Here is a 16,205-nt window from a genome sequence, read left to right as displayed (position 1 = left end):
ATTACCTCGCAGCGTCCCCATCTGAACCACATCCCCCCCCCGGCCCACTAACATCTGAAGACACACCGCAGTCCCGCCCCAGCACCAGCCATAACTCGTGTCCCGTCTGCCCAAGCAGCAAATCCCTAGCCCCTAACCTCACTGCACACGACTGCACCGCACCCTCTCACAGCCCCTACTGGCATGAGAGGACGCGCGTCCAACGTCGAAGATCAACGCGCTGAACCCCCTCTTCCGTGGGTGGCTCGCGCGCCCCGCCCTCAAAAGTCGCCCCGACGCAGACTCCTGTCGCGGCAATACAGATACGGGCTGGACATTTCCTTCTCTTGCTGCTCAAAACTCATACCCCCCTCCTTTGTTTCTGCTTCATGCGGCGGGCGAAACGAGGGGTTCTTCTTGCATCTGGGCGGAGATGCGTGGCGTGATTTCTGACGCCATTTCCCTCTCTCCTCTCTTCGCTTTCAAGAGTGTGCTCGTCTCGCAACAGCTGTGGTGTATCTCGGCACTTCGACGCGCGCGTTGGAGTTGGTGTCTTGAGGTTCCGCGCGGATGGAGGGAGAGTGGTGTGATACACTGGTGCGTAGGAAATGGCGGGAGAAGAGAAGGTGTGGTTTTTCGAGTGCAGGGGGAGGACGGCAAGGTGTCGAAGCGTGGATGGTAGGATGGAATGGTGGACTTGGACGCACGAGCGCGGGGGATTGATGGAGATGCTACTCCCGGCGCAAAGCAGAGGTTGGCTAGATAGGGGTGTTTTTGGGTTGGGTGTGGGAGGTGGGGGGAGTGTGGTGCGTCGTCTGCTGTCGTACATGTATTGTGTTAGACGTATTTGCTGCCCACACGAGGCACACACACCCAACAGCAGAAAGAAGCGCAAGCATCTCACCACACCCTTCTGGGTTCTAACCAGTGACACGACGGTGAAGTACTGCATACTGACTTAGCCACAACAGACAAGATCAATACGTGGGAGACTTGCATCAAAGCCATCGCCCGATCAGCACAGAGAGCGAACAAGCCAGCCCACAAGTCCCTGGAGGATTGAAACTCGCGACGCTCTTCAGACGAGCCCTACAACAGACGATATTCCCGACGGCAGATGGCGTCGCGTACGTGCTTCGCTCTCACGTCCCGCTTTCCGAGGTATCCAGCGATGCACAACTCCAGCTTTATCTTTCCTCTGAGAGCATGGAGACAGAGAACAACGTCTTGAAGCACACAAGTCCCACTACAAAGTCAGCGATATCCACCCCCGATGCTTCAGCGAAAGCCAGGCACGATGGCGAGAATCAGACTACCTAGGGTGCAGCCCAGCGCCTGCACGTGAAGCGCCCTAGCTGGTCACTCTCGCGACACGCGCGGTAATCGTCACTCCATCTCGTCCGCGCAAGTATTATACACCGCGCCATCACGATCCGGTCCGGGGTCGATGTGCGTCAGCTTCGCAAGCTGCAGCAGCCGAATACAAAGCTGTCAACAGCAAACACACGGCTTACCATCAGACAGCGATTTCTATGGCGCCAAGCCTGGGTCAACATGGTGTGACGGGCTGCGGGATGCTTGCACCCAGGCGCGCTAGCCATGTATGGCCAGTGCTGTGTAAGAAGCCAAGCGAGCAACGTCTTGGGATGCGGGGCCGGGCTGGGCTTGGAGGGGGAAGCTTCAAGCCGGTGCGTTCTTGCTCGTCTTGAGATTGTTTGGCGCTGCTTGTTTGGACTGCGCGGGTGGGTCGAAAGAGCGTCGTCGGCGGGCTTGATGGAAGGGGACTGGCTGTGTCACTGTAGTTGTGCGACGGTGAGGGATAGAAGTCAGCGCAGACGCCGGTGAGAGTAGACAGACGATAACGGGTGGACTGACGTACCTACCCTGCCTGGATGCGGGTTTGATCGTGTTGCATGTTGCACTGCTGATGCGAGCTTGGGTTGCTTCACTTCGAATCCCAGTGACTGCGCAAGCCACCTTTGCTGCGAGGGCGCAATGTGGACTTGGCGCCATGTGAAGTATCCATCTCAACGTGCAGATACAAGCTATCCGCCCACGCATACGAATGTTACAACTGAACAGATTCTCCAGTACGCCGTGCCTACTTGTCCGGAAGGCTGCACGTTGGGATAAATTCGAGCTGTCTGAGCCTGCGATCTGGAGCTGCGCTATCGGACCTTGCTTTTACTGTACGCCAAGGGATCCAAGCCAATAGAGCAGCTTTTTGCTCTCGAATTCCCGCCTGTACCATGCTGTCTGTGGGGTAACGGAGAGGTCGCGTCACCAACTGGGGGTGAGAAAGTGCTGATCCTTGCGCCGTTCATCGTCGTGACTGGTTCAAAGAGTTGTAGCGCGTGATCGCAGCCTTGCTGGGAGAGTGAGATCGCAGAAGCATTCACAATTGCCGAAAAGCTAGCCTGCACGACGACCGTTTGCCTACCTTCATGCAGCTGCCTGGCCCGAGCGCAAGCTCGCCACAAAGCTTATAAACAATTCCTTCACCCCATCTCTGCACCGACTTGACCTATACCGAAACTCCTGACCTTGACCTAGTACAATCAGTCATGGCGGAGCCCGGGGACCCCAAGATTGAGTAAGGCTCGCGCTATCGAACTTGTCGGTTCACTATACTGACCACCGTCAGCCAAGTCACTACTGTACACAATGAGCGCCGCAGCTCTCTGTTCGATGATGAGTACAGGCGTAAGGAGAGCATCAGCAAGCTGACCTCCAACCTCGAGGGAGAGTAAGTTGACCCGCGACCCAAGTCGCAACAACATCCTTATCACTGTAGGATCCGCAATCCTCTTGTTGGAGTGCCCAAGGCTGAGCTTCTCTCGGACGTCTCTCTCTTCGCAAAGGCGCATCAGCTGGAAGACATCGAGCCTCTCCTAGCGAAGGGAGCGCTTGTCGCACAGTCGCCAGCGCTGATCGAAGAGATTGAGGAGCTCGATGAGGATGACCGAGTCGCACTTCGTGAGGAGGTTACGCATCGCTTCAAGCTCCCTAAGACACTCTACTACACCATCATACTCAACTCCATCGCCGCAGCCATCCAAGGGTAAGTCTGCCATCGGAAGTAAAAGGATAAAGGCCTGACTTCTTTCAGTTGGGATCAAACCGGATCCAACGGTGCCAACTTGACTTTCGCCCAGTCATTCGGCATCCCAGATTCTGGTCCTGCGTGTACCGCAGATGGTACCTGCGAGAGCAACTCTTGGACCATCGGTTTCATCAATGCCTCTCCCTACATCGCCATCGCCTTGTTCACTGCCTGGCTCTCGGACCCCGTCAACGACTTGCTCGGACGTCGTGGTACCATCTTCATCGCCGCTGTGTTTTCGCTTCTCGCGCCCATTGGTTCTGCACTGACTCAAAAGTGGGGTCAGCTCGTGGCATGTCGCATTATGCTCGGAATCGGAATGGGCTTGAAGGAGGTGACCGTCCCAGTGTTCTCAGCTGAAGTCGTGCCAGCTACTGTTCGCGGTGGATTGGTGATGTCCTGGCAGATCTGGACTGCGTTCGGTATCTTCATGGGTTTTGTTGCCAACCTGTGTGTCATGAACACGGGCTCAATCTCCTGGCGTCTGCAGCTAGGTTCGGCGTTCATCCCAGCGGTGCCCCTGGTTCTGGGAATTTACTTTGTCCCGGAGGTAAGTCCACCTGCAGAGAAAGGCAAGGCTGGAGGCCTTCGTCTCTTGTCTTTGAGGCTTGCTGACAGCGCCGACAGTCTCCTCGCTGGCTGATGAAGAAAGGCCGCTATGCGCAAGCGTATCAGTCTTTTTTGACGCTTCGAAACACCCCAATACAAGCTGCGCGTGATCTTTACTATACTCACGCCTTGCTTGCCCAGGAAGATGTCCTGGTCCGCGAAGCTGGCCTCAACCCTAAGAGCAACTTTTTTAAGCGCTTCACGGAGCTCTTCACGCTACCTCGCGTACGACGTGCGACTCAAGCCTCCGGAATCGTCATGATCGGCCAGCAGATGTGCGGAAGTAAGTGATTGCGGAGTGTAGCCCTGGCGATAGTCACTGACCCCGTACCAGTCAACATCATTGCGTTCTACTCGTCAACCATCTTCAAGGAGGGTGGCGCAACTGAGAAGGAAGCTCTCATTGCCTCTTTCGGATTCGGACTTGTCAACTTCTTGTTCGCTTGGCCAGCCGTCTGGACGATCGATACATTCGGCCGCCGCGGATTGTTGCTGTTCACCTTCCCGAACATGTTCTGGACGCTGCTGGCGGCAGGCATGTGCTATTACATTCCCAGGGACAACGACGCACATCTCGGGCTGATTGCGTTCTTCGTGTATCTCTTTGGTGCCTTTTGTGAGTGTTAGCACTCTGCGTATCCGAGGCCGTGACTGATGTGCTACAGACTCTCCGGGAGAAGGGCCCGTTCCATTCACATATTCTGCTGAGGTGAGTCCTTCTTTTTCAACACAAAGTCGCTTGGCTGATTCCGATAGGTCTTCCCGCTGTCGCACCGTGAGGTCGGCATGTCGTGGGCAGTGGCTACGAACAACTTCTGGGCTGCAGTGCTGTCGCTCACACTCCCGCGTATGCTGAGAGTGATGCGACCACAGGGAGTGTTTGGCTTTTACGCTGGCCTCAACATTCTCGCTTTGATCATGATGTAAGTCCCGGATCGAACTCGTACAACAGACTGGCTGACGACGTTGTAGCTTCCTGTGGATGCCAGAGACGAAGCAGCGAACGCTCGAAGAGCTCGACTACATTTTCGCCGTGCCCACGCGAACTCACATGAAGTATCAAGCTACCAAGAACCTACCCTGGTGGTTCAAGACCTACATTCTCCGTAAGAAGGGTCTCGCAAAGCCGCAGTTGTACAAGCTCGGTGGTTTGCCTCAGGCTCCTAGCGTTACGGCGCAAATGAAGTACGCTTGGAACACTGGCGTCCTTCGCAAGAAGGATGTGGCGCAGCCAGCGGCCCGAGAGCAGCACGTCGCGCCTGCGAGTGAGGCGCTTGCTGAGAAGCAAGTCTAGTCGGCCTTCTCCACTTCGCCCGAGCTGCATTGATCCTGCGAGGCCGTCTACTTGAGGTTGCACCTTGGGTTTCGCGGCGTTCAGGATCTGTCGCCCTCAGTCTGACCACGAATTGATTGATACTTGACGATGCCTTGGAAAGGCGAATGTTTGATACCCTGACGGAAGCTACGTACTGTTAGCACTCATAGTCTGTCCTTAATGATACACATATCGTACTGAGTATTCGTTAAAGAATCTGTCGCTCGCAGTGGCCATTTGAACGACGTCGCCTGGAATAGCTTGTCCCCGGGCGACATTTGTGAATGCGTGCAAGTGCGGTGTTTGACTGTTGACGTTGAAGGTGGAAGGAAGCTACGTCAGGACGTTGTGATTCACGAACGCGTCGGCCTCATCCGCGAACTGCAGATACATCTCTGCTTGATCAGCGTGTCACGTTCTTGCTATTCTCCAGCGCTCGCTTCGTTCTCATTGACATCGTTGAGTTCATATCGGCCAAGGCGTTGTAGGTTCTCTGCATACGCTTCCGACCCAGCGACCCCGCGCAGGTAAACTACTAACGCAATGATACATGCCAATTCGTACGAACCTAAGCCTCCGAAGCTCCACCACTTCGTGAACTTCGTCGATAAGTTCACATGCAAGCGTCGCGGGGGGCTCGGGCGTCCGAACACTTGCCAATGAGGAGCAGCGGGTTGGCCTCGGTTCCTCCGGACCCTTGCGCGTCCCAACAGCCATGGCAGCCCCATGGGGTAGAGGTTGCGGATGTCCAGGGTAGATAAGGTGACACAGGACTGATGGAGGCTTAGATCTGACAGTACAAAAGAGCTCAAAGCCCTAAAATCCGCTGGCAGGCTCCTAGCTTGACTTACCGGTGTTGTCCTTGCGCTTGGCTTCCCCGCATCGTTCACCTCTTGCCTTTCGTGTCGAACAACCACAAAGAGTGGCAATATGGCAGTCTTTGATCTGAAGAAGAATCTCGTCTTCGTAGGTGTTTGATCAAAAGCGCAAAGGCGCACTGGCTGATCGTTTCCAGTACGGCGCGTACCATCGTGAGCCTGTACAGTAGCCCAGCTCACTCTCAGTCTCAATGCCAGTACTGATACGAGGCTCAAGACAAATGTCGCGATCCACATAGGCTGTGTACCAATCCTGCTAGCCACTGGGTTCCTCTTCGTACGATACATACGCCCAACCTTCTCTACGTGCAACTCACGCATACCAGGGCACTAACACTCCATCGATTCGCACCCCAGCCCTCCTCAACCGCCTGAACCTCCCTCTTAACGCTGGCACCCTCGCTTCACTCACCTACTCCACCCTCTACCTCATCCTCTCGCCCAACACCGCTGGCGCATCAGTAACACCCTTCATTGTTGGCGCCGCTGCATTCGCCAACAAGCTCACAGCCAAATACAACCGCACGAAAGTCAACAGTATCGCAGTCGCGGTCCACGTTGTGAGCTGGATCTTGCAATTCATCGGACACGGGAAGTACGAGGGCCGGAAGCCGGCGCTGCTGGACAACCTGGTGCAAGCTTTGTTCCTAGCGCCGCTGTTCGTGTGGTATGAGATCCTGTTCAAGCTAGGTTTCTATAAGCAGTTGCAGAGAGACGTGGAGGCTGCGATCGAGGTGGAGGTAGCGAAGCTTGGGAGGGGCAAGGCAGAGGAGTGATTGTGTGGCAGGATCTGTTCATGGAGCGGCTGAGCTGGAATGAACATGGTCATGATCTAAGTCCAAGTCACTTGAAAATCATGCATGGGGCGTGTTTGGTTCATTGAAGAACAACTGGAGACGAGAGGTAACTTTCGAAAATCAAACCGAGGTCTGAAACGTCGTGAAGCTAGTGGCTCCACCCTGTATGGTTCTGCCGTCTCGACCCATGCACAGCAGCCCAACCTTTCAACACATCCAGAGAGGCATCCGTCGCGTGCTAATGTGATCTCAAGCGCTTGATATATAAAGCGTACGCTTTTCCTAGTATCCATTGGCCAGTCAAATCTCTTCCCAATCATCAGATTGGATATCTTCGATAGTATAGTGGTCAGTATTTCTGCTTGTCACCCACGAGACAGCTCGCAGGAGGCCGGGGTTCGATTCCCCGTCGGAGAGATGCGATTCTTTTTGCGCTTGTCGATGTGTTGCGTGGGTAGTGCTGATCTGTGGTGGTGTTGGGCGGATGGACAAATTTTTGGTGATGGTCCGTGCCTTGAGCTCTTCCCTGCGACCGAGCCCCACATCATCGCGAGTGGACTTGCTGCTTTGCTAAAGCTTGGAACTCTTGTGACGCCGTCAGGCCTTGGGCGGCTCAAGATGCTCTTTGCCGTCAGCAACATGACCGAGGCGTGACGGGTGTACGGATGGTACTAGTGGGGTAGATGTGTGGCCAGCGGACCTTACATAAATTGCTTCTGTCGTCAGGCACACTTCATAACGTTGGTTGGAGATGCGTGAAATGTCTGATATGCATGCATAGCCATTTAATGGAGTTCCTCAGCTGAGCCTGGCGCGCATCCGACTCGGTAGCAGCTTGCCCAATGCTTGTAGTGGCTACTAACCACATGCCATGGATTTTCGATTTCGGTCGACCATTGGACGGCGTGTGGTGTTTGGATTTGACCAGTTGCTAAAAACATTCGGGATCCCCACCAACTTATCTATCTCTTGCCTTTCTTCTTGCCCAGCTCTTCCTTGTTATCTTTTACAAATCCTCCCAGCACAAGAGCTTCTCTTGCAGCGGTGTTGATGAGTCTGAAGCGATCTGGACCGAGGTGAGTACCGCCATACCATCGCGTGACGACAACCATGACGTTCCACACATCCATGAGCTGCATCAGATGCAGCATTCGGCTCCCTGCGGCTGTCTCGCCATCGTCGTCGCAGTCTTGGAAAACGGTGTCGTTGGGTCCTTTAATACGCCACGATGTCATGTTGTGTGTTGCTTTAGCAGCCTTCTTGTCTGTTGCTAGTAGATGCTGGATATACTGCTTGGCCTGTTGTGGCGACGAAACTGGAGCCACGCGGGCAAGGAAGACAGACTTCTTCTCACTGATTGGCTCTCCCACTATCCATGGAGGCTCGGGTCCAAAGTCAGCAGTGGAACTTTGACCGTGAGATGTATCCTCCTCTTGTGCTTGTTCCTCGACTTGGTCGTTCACATTGAAATTTCCTTGCTCTTCTGCCTTCTCTAAAGCTTCTCTTGTATCTTCTAAGAGGTCGTATATGCAGGCCTCGCCTGGGCGATATACCTGCGCAAGCACATCTCTCGCCACATCTACTGCTCGAATTCCCATACCTTTTGGCACATCGTTGCCGACGCTTTGAGTCCCAAGAATCGAGGGCGGGGCATCTGGATAGTCTGCTGAAAATTCGATACGGAGAACTATCGAGGGAAAGGATGGCAGTCGCAGACTGAACAATCTGGCGCTCACATCGATTGGTGACAGCGTTTCCTCATCAAAGATGGCGTTGATCGAAGTCAGCTCGTCCTCGATGGCATCGCTCGACATGGTTCGGACGCTTGGATGGACTTGGCGGGGTGACGTTGAAGCAGAAGGCACGCTAGCGCGAGGAGCCGAAAACAATGAATGGCGCGTCGCATTCCTTCTTCACCAACACGCCATCTTCCAGCAACATTGCAGTCGCCTCGCCATGGCCCAGAACGATGACGCAAAGCGCGCGAATACCGTCATTACTATCGCGCAGCTCAAGTTCAAGCAAAATCTCAAGAAGGAGGAACCTGAAGCTAGTCTCTCTCCGGTCCCTGTGGACACCTGCTCGCAATTCTTCAGCGCCGTTGATGCTGTTCTTGCACAGAACACGCCCGTGAACATCCAGGTATCTGATTGCAATACCACTATCGGTCGTTGGTCGTGAGCAGACTAATCGAAGTCTTTAGAAATGTACAGAATGGATTGTCAAGCACATAGCTCCCTCCAGGATCCGCGTTGCAGTGCTTGGAGACTACTTGGTATCAGTCTCAAAGTCGCTCATTGTAGAAACAACTCCAGCAGCTGGAAAGAGGGCAGTGCGCAACCGGCTTGACCTCCTTCTGGTCGTCAATGATGCGCTTCATACTGACAGGTACCACCACCATAATAGCACTTCCAACCATGGCTTGCTCGGGACCGAGCTGGCGTCTCAGCTTGCTGAGCTTGTTGAACTGGCAGCGTTATGCGCTGTAGAGAAAGGGTCGCAAGCGGAGAACAAGCTCAGGGCTATCATTAACTCCTGGGCCGTTAATCAGCTTGTTGAACCAGACGTATACAAGACGCTCAAGGAGCGGGCAGACGAGAGTTTCTCACAAGCGCAAGACGGCACGCATGTTCGCAAACGCAACTACCTTCTGCCGGAGTATCATGGCGAGCGAACGGCACCTTGGCACGAGCTGCCAGCATCATACATGCTGGATCAGATGATCAAGCAACCGAACCGTCCCCTCGACCCGCACCGCATAAAAGTCACTCGATTCGATAGAAAGCCAGTCTCGACACACGTCCGCAAACTGCTCGACAACTACTTCGAGAACCTCGACCTCAAGCACACACCGACGGGCGATAACCCTTCCGGCGACACAGAAAAGTATAATCTGCGGCTGGACCCGATGGGACAGCTGGTCAAGCATGATAAGGAGACAAGCGAGACGACGACTGCAGCCAATGGCTACGGATGGTCTATGAAGTTTTGTCAGGACATGCAGAAAGACGGGGTTCCTGAAAGCATCAAGACATTGAGGGAGGATGCTGAGCGCATGGAAGCTGTGCCAGAGAAGCAGCGTGATCAACCGCGTCACTCTCGGTCGCCCAGACGACGCCGACGGTCGTCATCCTCTGTATCTTCTCGCGGGCGAGACAGAGGCCGCCGCAGTCGAAGCGACAGCTGGGCCTCGAGATCGTCTTATGACAGCCGCTCCCGGTCACGCAGTCGTCACCACGACCGTCGACGTCGATCGCCACGGGACGATGACAGAGGGCGCATTGATCAAAACAGGAGGATCGACGACCGCGAGAATGATACCAGACGACTGCCACCAAGACCAATCGAAAGGGGTCATTCGCAATCTAGTGGACAATGGGATGGGCAACATGGACCGAGCCGTGGCAATCAGGGAAGTCCTGGCAGCAACCAATTTCCGCCAAACGCGCCTCCAAACTTTGCAACCAACTTCTCACAAGCGCCACAACCACCGTTCAATACCCCATCGTTCCCTCCACAACCACCAATGCCAAACCAGTTTCCCGGCGCGTTCCCCATGCAGCCCTTCCCGCCGCCTCCTCCGCCAATACAGTTCCAAGGACCTGGTGGCTTCCCCGGCGGCGTGCCACCACCTCCGCCGCATAGCTTCAGCGGACCGTTCCCTCCAACCCCACCAACTATAGCTGCGATGCCGACCAATCCATACAACTTCAACAATCAATGGAGTAACTTTCAGCAAGGAGTGAATTCAGGTTTCAACCAACAACACGCCCAAGGTAGCCTCCAGAATCAAGGGTACAACCAGAATCAGATGCACGGCCAAGGCGGTTTCCAGGGTGGACGAGGTGGATACGGAGCCAACAACCAAGGAGGTGGGTACAATAGCAGAGGCGGTTATGGGCGTGGACGAGGAGGAAGATATTAAGGTCGTGCTGCAGTTTGCAGTCCTGTAGTATTACCGCCCCTGAGCTTTTGGATAGCAAAAATCATATACGGATCGAATGCTCTTACCTACGAAACGGCCGCCATGGCGTACACTTACCTTTATCTTAGGTAGCGTGACTTCACTTGGCTAATGCAGTCCCCATGGCACAGCTGCTCTGCTCACATAACATAATATCGCCCACTCCACTCTTTTCCAGCTATCTACAATCGTCATTCATTGCAATTGAACATTTTGACGCGTCGCGCATAGGACGCGTTTGATTGGTCCATGATACGTCAGTAGCTTGGTACTCGATGGTCCCGCAACAGCTTCACAAGCTCCAACACTCTAACAACACCGAACGCCAGAGCACTCGACGCGACGCAAGCACTTCACTGACCATGGACTCGGCCTACAGTTTCGAGAATACTCTTCGCGCCCTCGCCGCGTAATGACACCCAGCAAACGCAAGCGCAAGCCAATAAGAACAACCACGAACAAGTGGCCCAAGTACACACTACCAGACGTCGGTAGTAGCAGCAGCTCCGAACAGGAAACTGCAGACGACAGTGAAGAAGAGTGGGAAGCTGTGCGCATACTCGAGCAAAGGGGGCAGGGATTTGCGCTGCGGTACTACATTGAGTGGAAAGGAGCCGATCCCGCGACTGGAGAGCAGTGGGCGCCGACCTGGGAAAGAGCCAGCAACGCCAGTGAAGCCCTGCGCGCATCCTGGAGGGCAGAACAAGCAAGACGGGCGCAAGAACAGAAAGAGGTGAAAGCAGCAGCTAGGCCGGGTACTCGGCAACGAAGTGCTCGGGAAGAGTCGCCTGCGCGAGCAACACAAGCTCGAGGCGCAAGACGCAGTCGCATTGTCGAGAGCTCTGAGCATTCTAAATCGCCACTAGACTGGGCATCTCCGCAAGCCAATATCGACGTGCGTGGAGACAGCTTCAACCGCGGCGGATACGCGCCATTCTCAGAGATCCCGGAGTCACAGTCTTCACCAGAGAAAAGCGCTGCTGATAGCACAAACTTGGAGAGCTCACCGTTGTTTGAATCGCAGCCCGCCCATTTTGTCTCTGGTATTGTGCGGGAAACACAGAGCTCTGCTAGTGACGTGAGCTATATTCCCGTCACACAGGAAGAGCTTGGCTCCAGTCGACATTCTGATTCCAGTGGCGATTCCAACGAAGATAACGTAATTGGGTATTCGGTTAGTGAAAGATGCTTGGAAACGATCGAATTGCGTTTGTTAATCTGTGTGAAGGGTCTCCTCGATACCGACGAGGCACCAAAGCTTGGCGTACGCGCGCAATCACCTGCAACCTCCATCGCCGAAACAGTCGCCGACACAACTCAGGACATTCACAGTCAACGTCAGTTCGAAAGCTTGCAAGAACAGTCTGGGGTCCCTGAGACAGTCGAGTCACAGTCTCCAGCGACATCTTACAAGACCGATCGCACACGCGCTCAGAACGACCAAAGCATTAGTCATCGTACTGGGCCTGCTTTGACGCAATCACACAATCCAGCAGAACAGCACCTGGTGGAAACTCCTGTCCTATTTGTCGAGAGCTCAACGCAGTCTAACCACGAAGCTTCTGCCCCGGTACCTGAGCGACCCGAGCAGGAGCAGAACGAATCCGCTGCGGCGGCGCAGGAAGCACCGGAAGCTACACCCAACACGCAGCTTGCCGCCAGCCTAGGAGGGTTTGCCGTCGCAGATACACCTCAGATCTTGCAGCTCTCAACGACAGCCCGTAAGGAAACGATCCAAGAAGCACAACTCAGCTCCGCACAACAGCTTGAGGCTATTCAGCTAAGCGCACAGCACGAGACTGAGTTCTCTCTGATCGACCGCTCTGTCTGGGAAGATAACGCACAGTTTCCTTTCCAATCGCAGTGTCCTGCTTTCTTCGATCCTCGTTCTGTCACAAAGCCAACACAGCGTGCGCTAACGAAACCTCCAAGGACCTGTGGCACGCACGAGAATCCTTACACCCGACTCAGTGAAGATCTTTCCCCAAGTACATCCCAAGAGCGTGGCCCTCTTGGTGATAGCGAAGAAAGCACTACGATAGACGAGATCAATCAGCCACCAGTAGAAGGAACCCTGCGCACATTGCCAAAATACCATCTGTCCTCGCAGCTCGCGCATACTCAGGCAAACAGACAGGGCTTCGAAAAAGCAGTCCGTGGAAGCTTAGAGTATACTCTCAACGAAGCCGAGGCTGCTACGACCTCACAGCCACCGATATCCACTGAGCAATCGAGCGGGTCGCGTGAACACAACGCCCAAGTTGTGCATTTCGGCGCATATTTGGGCACGCAGGAGCAGGTTACTGGAAGCGCACGTGAGACTGTGGAGACTAATCCAGCGGACGCGCCTCGATCAAAGCATAGTAGTCCTTATTCGAGACACGACTCATCTCAGGAGACACCAGAACGTAGTTTGGAGTCAGCAGAAGGTAGCGCGTCGCCGATTCCACATCATCCAAATTATTCCTTGAGGACGCTTGACTCGAACGTTCCGCCTAGATCAGCTAGACCATTACTGAGTTCTTCGTTGTCGAAGATGGCAGAAAGCACAAGTGAGGCTCCATCGACGCAGGTCGCTCGGCGGCTCAATGAAATTATAGCGGCAGCCGAAAGAGCAAGGAGACGCTCCAGGGCTTCGCAGGCTTCCGTGGCCGCGTTCACAGGCGCAGCCGCTAACGATGCAGCCTCGCAGTCCAATAACGCACTCGCTCCGCCGAGCGTCAATATTTCAGCAGAAGGTACAAGATCACCATCAACTGTACCAGACCAATCACCTGCGCTCCCACCAAGTACGTCCCTTCGGACCGTACCAGCAACTACCGCAGTAACTACGCCCCTACGGGCCGTAGCTTTCTACAACGCCGACACAGTCACTGAGCCCTTGATGGTTGATTCTCCGGTTGTAAATCCAAGAACTACCGACCAAACTCCCACAGAGACGAATGATAAACTTGTAACCGCAATTGCAACAGCCGCCGCGCATAGTGCAACGGCAGTATCCTCCCCACCTGCGGCTCATGATGACATTGAGAACACGAACGACGTCGAAGACACAAACGACATTGATGATATCGACGATTATGGTGATGATGACGAAGACTCGTACGATGATGAACTCAAACTTGACAACGAGGAATACATTGTTCCCCTGTACATCGAGGGACGGCAACAGGATACTTACACTCAGTACATCAAACAGAAGGAGGAACTTCTGAACGAGGTGCTTGTGCACAGTCCGGCTCCCGTCGAGAAACTCGACGAGGTGGATCGAGCTCTGGCTTACTTGAAAGGCGTCGAGACGCACCCCGATCTGACTTACGCTGAAGCAGAGTCTGCGACAGGAGTCGGGTCGCACTCGCTAGCAGATGTCCGGCATGGAGCACAATTTGGTATCGACAACTCGGTCAAGTTCAAGTTTCTTGGAAGATTGTTCAACCGCCTCCGCGACAAGAAGATGCACGTTGTACTGCTACTGGATCAAGACAACAACGCACTTTCGAACATCATAAGGACATTCCTTGTTGCTGGGGGGTACAAGTACAAGATGCCAACCAAAGGATACCAATCAATGGCATCTCCAGATTCTCTATTCATCACGACCTTTCCAAAGGCTGTTACTCCAGTCCTTCCCGTCGTCGACCTCATCATCTGTTTGGATGGGGTACAAAACGCTGCGCAAGCACGACAGAGAAAGGTTCCAGCATCCGGCAAGATCATACCTGTCCTCCATTTGGTGATTCCACAAACAGTCGGTCACATCGAGCGCTATATCCTGCCGACCACAGCAAGACGGATCCGCATCGAGACGATTCTGGCAGGACTTGCCCAAACGCAGACACGCAATGAGGTTGGGAATGCTATCGACATAGACACACCGAGCGCTGGGGAAGCGGCCCAGATGATTGCGTGTTGGCTTTTCCCTGAAGAGGAGCAAGAAAGCACAGAGTGGCCTCTTCCCTCGATCGGGAGTGCAAAAAGCCTCATCGAGTGGGATGCAACACAACAGTCCGTCAGGTCTGCGACCTCATCTCCAGTACCTGAACGAACAAAGCGTCCGCTGGTACGTAACCGAATCAAAGTAGCCGTTTGGCATGGGCACTAATTCGCGTGATACAGGAAGAAGATGACTTGGACCCCGCAAAACGCATGCGCTACACACCGCAACCACGTGTGATACCGAACTCCAGTGCTGTTCACGACCCGGAAATCACTCGCGTGAGCGACTCGATGCCCGGTACTGCCGCTTCTGAGAATGCACGTCTGGCCACGTCTCTTGACAAGGTGAGTACTGCGCTTCTCCAAGAGCGGAAAGAGCGCCGCGAGGAATCAATCATGTGGGACAGACAGCAGACTGAGCACGAAGTTCGCCAAAATCAGTACCGGAAGCTATTTAACGAGAAGGCCGCGGTCGATCGTGAGCTCGCGACCATGACCGCGAATCGAGAGAAGATTCGCGGCCAGCTTGACGTCCAAATGGCCGAAACCCGAGGCCTCCGCGATGAAGTCGAAGCCCTACGAGTTCTCAACCTCGCATCCTCGGACGAAAAGAATGTCGAAATCACCCGCCTACGCAAAGAACTTGAAGCTGCCAACCTCGAACGCGAAAAAGCCCGCACCTCCGCCAAGTTACAGGAAGAAACCATGGACTTTCTCAAAGAACAGTACCGCAAAACCCAAGTCCAAGCAACCCAAGCACAAACCGAAGTCGAAACCCTGACATCCCAGAACGCCAAACTCGCCCACCAAGCCTCGGGCGAAGCCACAAAGCTCAAGCGAATGCATCTCGACCGCAGCATGAAGAATTTGATGCAGCAGAATAAAGCGCTGCAGAGCGAGAATGCTACGCTCAAAGCGACGCTGAAAGCAAAAGAGGAAGAGCTCGTTCGTACAAAGTTTCATAGCGGCAGAGCTGCATATGGTACCAGGGGCCAAAGCACAACGCCCCAGCCGAAGACCAGGAGCAGGGCTGCGAGTCCTGAACGAGGGTCTAGGGCTCCGAGGGGTGGTGGCAGAATCTTGAATTTGGTTGCCGAGGAGAGGTAAAACGTCTCTGAGGTGGTTGCGGACGAAAAGGATAAGGAGGCAGAGAGGAAGGGAGGGAGCTTGAGGAAGCTGGGGCGCTGGGGCGTGGGAGAACTACGAGGGCGCCAAGTGTGAAATCAAATGAGGAGGATGACGAGGAGAATCGGATACGCAGGCCGAGAAGGCCAAGGAAGAGAGAAAGGGCTGAGGTGGATATGATTGTGCCTTTGGGCGTGCCTTTGGGTGGGTTGCATTTTGTTGGATACGCACGTGTCTGCCTCTACGACCCGTCACAACTGGCATTCAGGCCTTGCACATTGACATAGAAGTACTCAGATATCATTCGTTTGCACCTCTCATTGCGGCCGCTCACGCCGCGACTTCTTAGCTTCTCGTGCATAGCCTCTATCACGTCTTCCCTCAAGTCAACAGTTCTCCCTCCAATCAACGCACTTCCTCGCGTCCCGCATATTTGCATCTTCTGCAAATACAACCCGCCACTCCGTTCGCTCCTCCACTCCCCCGTCGCTACCCCCCA

At 54.4% G+C, this 16,205-nt stretch overlaps 6 protein-coding genes and 1 non-coding gene across 7 annotated transcripts; 5 read left to right on the top strand and 2 right to left on the bottom strand.

Annotated features, from left to right (window-relative positions):
• Positions 1–155: 155 nt before the first annotated feature.
• Positions 156–1,295, bottom strand: M421DRAFT_156713 (uncharacterized protein). Its single transcript, XM_033587624.1, has one exon. It carries the CDS (start codon positions 929–931, stop codon positions 341–343), a length of 591 nt encoding a protein of 196 aa, XP_033448480.1. The 5' UTR covers positions 932–1,295; the 3' UTR covers positions 156–340.
• A 1,066-nt stretch (positions 1,296–2,361) lies between these two features.
• On the top strand, positions 2,362–5,208 carry M421DRAFT_420762 (D-xylose-proton symporter). The gene is made up of 9 exons (XM_033592591.1): positions 2,362–2,572; positions 2,624–2,725; positions 2,774–3,040; positions 3,089–3,632; positions 3,710–3,974; positions 4,026–4,307; positions 4,357–4,400; positions 4,448–4,614; positions 4,664–5,208. The coding sequence occupies exons 1-9, from the start codon at positions 2,544–2,546 to the stop codon at positions 4,983–4,985; spliced, it is 2,022 nt and encodes a 673-aa protein (XP_033448479.1). The 5' UTR covers positions 2,362–2,543; the 3' UTR covers positions 4,986–5,208.
• Positions 5,209–5,642: 434 nt separating this feature from the next.
• M421DRAFT_420761 (DUF962-domain-containing protein) lies at positions 5,643–6,837 on the top strand. The gene is made up of 4 exons (XM_033592590.1): positions 5,643–5,972; positions 6,022–6,045; positions 6,102–6,161; positions 6,211–6,837. Exons 1-4 carry the CDS (start codon positions 5,937–5,939, stop codon positions 6,658–6,660), a joined length of 570 nt encoding a protein of 189 aa, XP_033448478.1. The 5' UTR covers positions 5,643–5,936; the 3' UTR covers positions 6,661–6,837.
• A 175-nt stretch (positions 6,838–7,012) lies between these two features.
• M421DRAFT_t71 lies at positions 7,013–7,098 on the top strand. Its single transcript has one exon. It is a non-coding gene; the product is annotated as a tRNA-Asp (tRNA).
• A 545-nt stretch (positions 7,099–7,643) lies between these two features.
• Positions 7,644–8,495, bottom strand: M421DRAFT_101085 (UPF0029-domain-containing protein; the record flags this gene model as incomplete). The annotated part of the gene is made up of 1 exon (XM_033586601.1): positions 7,644–8,495. One exon carries the CDS (start codon positions 8,493–8,495, stop codon positions 7,644–7,646), a length of 852 nt encoding a protein of 283 aa, XP_033448477.1.
• A 142-nt stretch (positions 8,496–8,637) lies between these two features.
• On the top strand, positions 8,638–9,742 carry M421DRAFT_11195 (uncharacterized protein; the record flags this gene model as incomplete). The annotated part of the gene is made up of 2 exons (XM_033587206.1): positions 8,638–8,823; positions 8,885–9,742. Coding segments are annotated over 2 exons (1,044 nt in total), but the record flags the coding sequence as incomplete, so codon positions are not given.
• A 1,205-nt stretch (positions 9,743–10,947) lies between these two features.
• M421DRAFT_420756 (uncharacterized protein) lies at positions 10,948–16,023 on the top strand. The gene is made up of 3 exons (XM_033592589.1): positions 10,948–11,819; positions 11,874–14,705; positions 14,762–16,023. The coding sequence occupies exons 1-3, from the start codon at positions 11,058–11,060 to the stop codon at positions 15,686–15,688; spliced, it is 4,521 nt and encodes a 1,506-aa protein (XP_033448475.1). The 5' UTR covers positions 10,948–11,057; the 3' UTR covers positions 15,689–16,023.
• The last annotated feature ends 182 nt before the right edge of the window (positions 16,024–16,205 follow it).

The sequence above is a fragment of the Didymella exigua genome (genome assembly GCF_010094145.1).
Source record: "Didymella exigua CBS 183.55 unplaced genomic scaffold M421scaffold_14, whole genome shotgun sequence".
NCBI lineage: Eukaryota > Fungi > Ascomycota > Dothideomycetes > Pleosporales > Didymellaceae > Didymella > Didymella exigua.
The sequence above is the reverse complement of the archived record's forward strand: the minus strand, read 5'-3'. Positions and strand labels throughout refer to the sequence as shown.